Source organism: Fukomys damarensis, unplaced genomic scaffold, assembly GCF_012274545.1.
Source record: "Fukomys damarensis isolate Sample0158 unplaced genomic scaffold, DMR_v1.0_HiC HiC_scaffold_33, whole genome shotgun sequence".
Lineage (NCBI taxonomy): Eukaryota > Metazoa > Chordata > Mammalia > Rodentia > Bathyergidae > Fukomys > Fukomys damarensis.
In genome coordinates, this window is record NW_022900945.1 from 56,188,729 (window position 1) to 56,196,166 (window position 7,438).

A 7,438-nucleotide genomic window follows, 5' to 3' on the forward strand; every position below is an offset into this window, starting at 1 on the left:
CCCCGTGTGGGGACCATGCCCCTTCTCCCCAGGCGGCAGGGGGATGGGGCCGAGGCCGTGTGTGTGGCTCTCCGCGGACACGGGCACAGCCGCAGGTTTGCCCCGGAAGTGCCCCTGGCCTGCCTCCTGAATGCTACCAGAGCCAAGGGTCACGCTGGCACAGACCCCGACCCACACAGCTGCCTTCCCATCCTCGGGCGGGTCTGGGGCCGTCTAAACTGTGTCCTAGCGTGTGGCCCACGGCTGCAGGTGTCAGGCGAGCGACCGCAGGGTACAGGGTATGAGGCAGCTTGCGGGTTGCAGAAACCCAGAAAGCAAAGGCGGAGGCCTGGGGCTGGAACTCTCAGACAACACCCTGGGCTCTGAGAAGGCAAAGACTTCCTTCATCGACACTAGCTTATAAAACCAAGGGGAAAAAACCTCTTCGACACAGAAAAAAAGGCAGTTCGGTTACAGTAATAATGAAAGTAACAGCAATGTAGAGATCAAAGCTGCCTGGCTCCGGAGACAATGAGCTATCCAGATTGTTGCATCTTCCTCTTGGGGCTCTGCAAAGTTACATGTGGGTAAAACTATGCACAGGAAGTAAAGAACCGTGGGCACAGAATCACCTTTCTCACGGAGGCCCTCACCTCCAACATTTCCCTTTCACAGCAGTGCAGAGTCCCAGGAACTTAGCCAGGGTAGGGGAGGCCACAGACAGCTGCTTAACTCGGTCACCTTGGGGTGCCCCGGGGTCCCACACTGACAAAGCCGGTGGCAGTCATGACCACCTCGAGACGGTGACAACCGAGCAATGCAGCGGCTGTCAGCCTGCGACATCTGTTGGGTGGTGATGTTTTTTCTAAAAGGATAAACTACTACAAGAGCCCTGTGCTTTGGTAACTTGGGGCCTGTGGTTGTACAACTCATTTCAATCACAGCTCGTCTGTGGCACCTGCCTGGGGCCACTGTCACCATGGCGTGCACCCAGCCGGGACAGGCGTGGCTGAGGGGGCCGTCAGCCTGGTGGCCACACTCTTGCTGCACTTCTGTCCTAGCCGGACAGAATCCAGCCAAGAACAGAGGGAGGGGAAAGCGCCGACGCAAGGGATTTTCTGAAGCGAACTTCCCCTCTGACAGGAGGGTCTGCGGCTTTGGGGTGGGGAGCGCAGGACCCTGCCACAACCGTAGGAGGCACAGGGCTGGGAAAGGGTCACAGTCTCCCAGCCTCCAGAGGGGCCGCACCTGTCATCCCTACAGCCCAGGAGCGCCAGCCTGCCTTGGCACTTTGTAAGGCAAAAACAAAATACAGAATGAAACCAGAATCTCTTCTCTAGTAGAGGAAAATATTTTCCCCCTCCTCCCTTTTCACTCGACTTGGTTTCGTACTAAAAACAAAGTTATTGTGCTTCCCCTAACCCCAAGCTATTTATATACTGACACTCAGAGAATACTGGGTCTTCCCATGTCTCAAGAGAAAATGGCATTTAAAAAAACAAATTGAAGTACATTCTTGCTGGCTTCATGTTTTCCCCCATGAACACGATCTCTGCTGGCACCCCAGGCCTAGCTGAACCCGGAGTTGATGGAGCTCAGTGAAAACTTCTGCTGTCAATCCTGGCACTGGGCAGCGGCCCTCCTAGTTCCAGCCCTCCTCTGGTGGGCCGGGAGAGAGAATATGGGTTTCAGAGTCTTGATCCCCTCAGTAGTGACAGAGGACCCCTATTTCCAAAGCCTTGAGACCCAAGGACCATTCTGGAGTCAGCAGAGGCCTGGGACTCTGCACCGTTCGCAGTTAAGTCCATGAGGGCTAATCAAATTCCATTTAAGCTGTGGGGCCCTGAGATACTGCCCACCACAGCCCACCCCACCCTGGGCTCTTTTCCAAATGTGGGAAGAGAGGCAGGAAAGTCCCCCACCCCCAGTGGTTTACGCGAAGGCCTCACAGGCCCAGAAAAAGCAGAGCGGCAAAGGCACTTGGGCCTTCAGAGCCGAGCCAGGAGGAGCCGTGGTGCAGTGCCGGGCCCGCAGGTGGGCAGCCTGCTGGGGACCTGTCTGCCCGCGAGCGTGCCCTTCGGCTGTGTTGGGCCTGGTGACCAGCAGTTCCGCAGTGTCCCCTCGGCTCCCTGTGTGCTGGCCTCAGTTCCCTGAACCCCCCGTTAGCAGAGCATTTGGGAAGGGAGGTTTGAGAATTCAACCACCTCTTCCTTCTGGACAGATGCAGAAACCCGCCGCCGTGTCCACGCAGCCGTGGCCTGAGATTGTCGGTCGGCAGCAGACGGTCCTGTTCCACACCTGGCCCGGCGGCCAGGAGGCCAGGCGGCTATCTGGGGAAGAAGTAGTCTCTGTTGCTGACGTCGTAAGGGCTTCGTGGGTCCTTGGCATCTGGCCGGCTTTGGCTCGAGGTGTTGTCAGACCCCAGGCTGCTGGGGGACACTGGCGGGGACAGCAGAGGAGCCAGCGCGAGGGTGGGCTTGGGCTGCCCCAGGGCACGAGGCGGGTGCACGCTCGGCTTGCACTCCTGGAGAGCCCGCGGCTTCCACGTCCTCTTGAACCTGCACAGGGCACCGAGAAACCACAGTGATGTGAGTTCCGGGAGGACCTGGGCGAAGGGCGGCGGCGGCGTCAGCGGCGTCAGCCTGGCGCTCCTGGCTCAGCTCTGGGACCACAGCACTCAGAGCTGGGCCTTCAGAAGCACCCAGGAAGATAAGCGCGCATCATTGGGCAGTTTACAGGTGCACCTGAAACAGTCCCTAATTCTGTGCCCTCCCGAGGCTGTCCGCTAGGCACCCAGCACCAGCCGCAAATCCCTTTATTTAAAAAGAAAAAGTGAGTATTCTCCACGCGGGAAAGGCGAGTGAGGCCCTCGGTGCAAGAAGGGAGCCGGGGAACCTCGTGCACCCACACTCGCGGCCCGGCGCTGCCTGGGGCCAGGAAGGCTGCGGCAGGAAGACCATAGTTGTCTCTCCGGGGCAGCGGCACAGAGAAGGCGCCTCGCGCCTGGGGAGGGCGGCTCATCTCCGTCTCCAGGCACAGTCCGATCGCCTTCTTCCCCGCAACCCGACCACGCCAGGAAGGGGGGACGCTGGTGTCAAAAACAAGATCTGGGCACTTTCCTTGGATCTCTTTTATATCAGCGGGCTATTCCTGTCCTTGTTAGGATAAATAATTGATAGCTGGCTCGGGCCTGCCGTTGGCGCTTAGCCTGCTGCCCAGATGGGATAAACAGTCTCCAGAATGTTTCTCAGGGCTTCGCCTCTCAGCCACGAAACAGGAAGACCCCAGCGGCGGTTACTGCGGCCGCGCCCTCCCGAAAGAGGCCCGCAGCGGGTGGAGCACTGCATTGCGAGCCCCCAGACCGGCTGCGGGCGCCCGCACCTTACAGAAACCGCAGGTGCACAGGTGCTCAGCGCAGGGCTGTCCGAGGAGGAAAACCACAGCTGAAAGCCCACTAGCGAGACACAGGCTAAGGGAGCTGGGTCTGTCTCTCACAGCAGTCCGCAGCTATTCACGTTTGCAGTTTATAACAGTGAGAAAAACGCTTACTTTATAATGCTAAACGGAAAAGGTAGGTTTCAAAATTACAGACACAGAATAGCCACGACTTTATAAAAACAAGCAAGAGGAGCCGGGGATTTAGCCACCTGCCTCGCAAGTGCAAGGTCTGAGTTCGATCCCCCGTACCAAAAAACAAAACAAAACAAACAAACAAAAAAACACAGGGCCGGGGATTTAGCTCAGTGGTTCCACTGCCTGCTTTGCAAGGCCAAGGACCCGAGTTCAATCCCTGGTACAAATAAAAAACCACACAAACAAACTATACAGAGGAAAAAGACTTGGAAGAAATTCACCTAAATATTTAGTTTTCTTGATTTGGGCATTAATCGTGTGTATGTTCATTTTGTAGAAATTCATGGAGCTATATATTTATTATCATTATTATTATTAGAAACTGAGCATTGAACCCAGTCTGTGCTCTGAGATACACCCCTGGCCCTGTTTGGTATTTTTTACTTTGAGGCAGGGTCTTGCTAATGCCTGGGCTGTGAGTGAGCTTGCCACCCTCCTGCCTCAGCCTCCCAGAGTGCTGGGGTTACAGACGTGTGACACTGTATCTGGATGTTCAGCTGTTCACTTAACTATGTGCATGCTCTTCTGTGTGTTTGTTAGACTTTAATCACATTTACATCTTGAAAAGTAACAGGAGTCATCTTTGGGTAATGTGATTTTCTTCTTTTCTTTCTGTCAGTATTCAACAAATTACTCTATATAAATATATAACTTGGTAGCAATCTTTACCCTCAGTTTTTTTTGTTTTGTTTTGTTTTGTTTTGTTTTGCAAGGCAACTGGGTGGGTGGCTGAGAAAGCTAACTTTCCTTCTGAAATAGTCTGAGGAGTGAAGAAACCCAGCAGGAAATCACTAAGCCCCCAGGAGCGGCAGGGGTGTGCCGGCCGGCAGGAGGGTGGGCAGCGCGCAGGAGAGGCAGCCAGGCCACTGGGCTCCTTATACCTCGACATCACCTTTGATCTACTTCACATATTCAGGCTTTATAAAGTTGTGCTTAAAGAAAATGTTCTGTGGCTACAAGTTTTCTTAAACACTCTCACTCTTAAAAAAAAAAAAAAAAAGGCTATAAAAACAAAGGTTCCCAAGGCCACAGAGCACTCTCCCCGCTCAGCCACTTCTGGGCCCAGGGCACCACGCAGGTGCCCGCCCGTGCCCAGGACAGTCTGTGGCAACGGCCACAGCACCCTCCCCGCTCAGCCACTTCTGGGCCCAGGGCACCACGCAGGTGCCCGCCCGTGCCCAGGACAGTCTGTGGCGGCCTGCAGGACGAGACCCTCCTCCCAGTGCAAGGCGAGTTTTCCATCCCAGGCCTCCCAGGCAGCCCTCGCTCACAGTGTGAGTCCATTCTAGACAAACGCCGAGAAAAGGAACTGAGTAGCATAAAATGAGAGCCGGCGGGGCGGGACGGCCAGCGTCCACGCAGAAGGTGGCGCAGATTTTAAACTAAGCACTGTTCCTGATACTGCCGGGAAAACATTCAGGCAAACGCTCTGCTTGGGCTGTAGAACAAATGTACCGAAAGTGAGAATGCAGGAATACACGGCTGCCGCCCGGTCAGCCTCCTGGCACCACCGGGCCACCACAGGGTCCCTAGATCTGCACCCTCTGCCAACGGGAGGCACCTGAGACCAGAGGCGCTGTCACTGGAAGTGCCCCATGCGGAAGCCAGGAAGCAAACTGTGGTGTCCTCAGTCCAGGCGCTGCCAGCCCAGCCTCTGCTGCCTCCGCCACAGTCAGCAGCACACGGCATGGCACCGCACCCACGGCAGGACCAGCCGGGCCGCTCCTGGCCGCAGCAAGGGAGGACCGGGAGCCAGGGCTCTAGGGACAGTGCTCATCCTGCCCTCCCCGGGCCTCGGCATCTCACGTCTGGGGCCGTTTCCTTAAATTCTGCTTAGGCCTCTTCAAAGAGTGTGACTTTGGGTCTGAGTCTTGACCTTCCCCTTATCAGCTGCCAAATGGTAATTACTTTTCTAGACCTCTGGTGGGTCATAAGGCCCATGGAAGAAAAACGCAAGTATGTTGGTGCAGGCCCACAGGCTGGCACTCTGAGGCTGAGGCAGGAGGACTGCAAGTTTGAGCCCAACCTGGACATTTAGTAAGACCCTGTCTTAAATTTTTTTTAAAAGAATCTTTTTAAAGGGTTGAGCATGCAGCTAAGTGCAAAGACCCAAGGTTCAGCCCCAAGTACTTTAAGAAAATAAAAATAAAGAAATAGAACCCAGGCGTGGTGGTGCACGCCTGTAATCCCAGCACTCTGGAGGCTGAGGCAGGAGGATCGCTGTGAATTCGAGACCAGCCTGGGCTACACAGTGAGTTCCAGGTCAGTCTCAACTACACAGTGAGACCCTGTCTCAAAAATACAAATAAAAATAAAAATAAAAAAAGGAAAAAGAAATAGAAGCAGAATGCTCAAGTGTGTGGATGCTGACAGGGCTTCTCTCTGGCCCAAAGCTGTAAACGCTGCTTTCTCCCAAGAGCTGCTGCCCTTCACTCACAGCCTGTCCTGCTGCACATCGCTGGGCGGTGTGCACGACTTCACTGAAAGACAGAGTGAAGGGCTGGGGTGGCTCAGTGTCCTCGGCTGCCCAGGGCCTGCTTCAGTCCCCGCACCGGGAAGGGAGGGCAGAGTCAAAGCGAGACCACCTGGGCACGGTGGCGGCGTCTTCACCCGAGCCGCCGTAGTGAGGCCAGAGCTGGGAGCCCAGGAGCGGCCAGGGCGGGGCCCGGTGGAGTTGGCGGCGGCCTCCTGTCCAGGGACCTCAGCAGGCTCTGCCAGGCAGCCAGCTGTGCCTGGGACCTGCCCTGTGTGGCCAGGTGGCCGTGGGCTAAACGCTGCGTAGATCGGACCCTAAAAAGCACGCGCGCCGTCTCCCGTTGGCTGGAGACTGTGATGCTCCTGGCCTCCTCTCCAGCCCTTAAAATCCCTCGCCGGTATCCTGCTCAGAGCCCCTCCGGGCTAGTGGGAGCTTTACTTCCTTGCTGCTACAGTTTTACTTCCTCTCTCGCCTTGGGATCTTTTTATCTTTATCTCAAACTCACAAGCACCCCGCCCCTCCATTGGGCTGCACTCTTCACACCGTGGGACACTGCTGCGGCCGGGCCAGCTCCGGGCCAGCGCGAAGGCCCAGGAGCTAAGAGGCCGAGCTCCCTCCGCTGCCCTTCCTGCCCCAGGCCGCCTCTCTTCCTGCTCCTCTTCCTCCTCGGTGCTGGCCAGTTCTCCTCACCAGACCGCTCCCGGGAGCCCTCACGGGGCTCTGCGGCGGGGCTCAGCAGGACAGCGGGGGCCGCGTGTGGGTCCACTTGGTGAACAAATAAATGACTAAGCTGATGCTCTGTAAAACCGGTGACCAGATGGGCAAGGAAAGCTAGCGAGGAAATAAGGAACAAGCCCGAGCCCCGCTCAGGAACACTCACTTCAGGACGAGGCCGATGCAGAGGAGAGACCCGAAGGCCAGGCTTCCTCCAGCCACCAGGAACGCAGGCAGCGGCGCCGAGGAGGAAACGTGCACTGCAAACAAATGACAAAGGCAAAGGAAGAGGAGGAAGAGGGGAAGGAAAAAGAGGAGGAAAAGGAGAAGCAGAAAGAGGGGGACAAAGAGACAAGCACTTAGCTGGTGCTATCCAAAGCCCCGGGAGAGGAGCTAGCTCTGCGGACCCAGCAGCCCACCTGACAGGCTGGCCAGTTTTCTGGCCAAATCCAACTCGAAAGAGCCAACCCGGGCTGAGCGTGTGGAGCAGTCTGGGAGGCTGAGGCAGGACTGCAAGCTCAAGGCCAGCCTGGGCAGCTGAGCGTCTCGGCAAGGCCCGTACCAAAGAGGCTGGGAAGTGGCTCAGTGCAAAGGCCTTCAGTCCCTCCCCCTCCCTCTCTCTCTCCCTCTCCCTCC

The 7,438-nt window shown here is 56.5% G+C and overlaps 1 protein-coding gene across 1 annotated transcript in view; it reads right to left on the reverse strand.

Annotated features, from left to right (window-relative positions):
• Il6r (interleukin 6 receptor) overlaps window positions 1–7,438 on the reverse strand; it is a 16,010-nt gene continuing 8,572 nt past the window's right edge. Inside the window, exons 6-7 of the mRNA XM_033758093.1 lie at window positions 6,969–7,062; window positions 1–2,537 (exon numbers count right to left, since the gene is read on the reverse strand). Coding sequence (XP_033613984.1) covers window positions 2,306–2,537; window positions 6,969–7,062 — 326 coding nt within the window. The 3' untranslated portion in view covers window positions 1–2,305. The remainder of the gene's footprint in view (window positions 2,538–6,968; window positions 7,063–7,438) is intronic.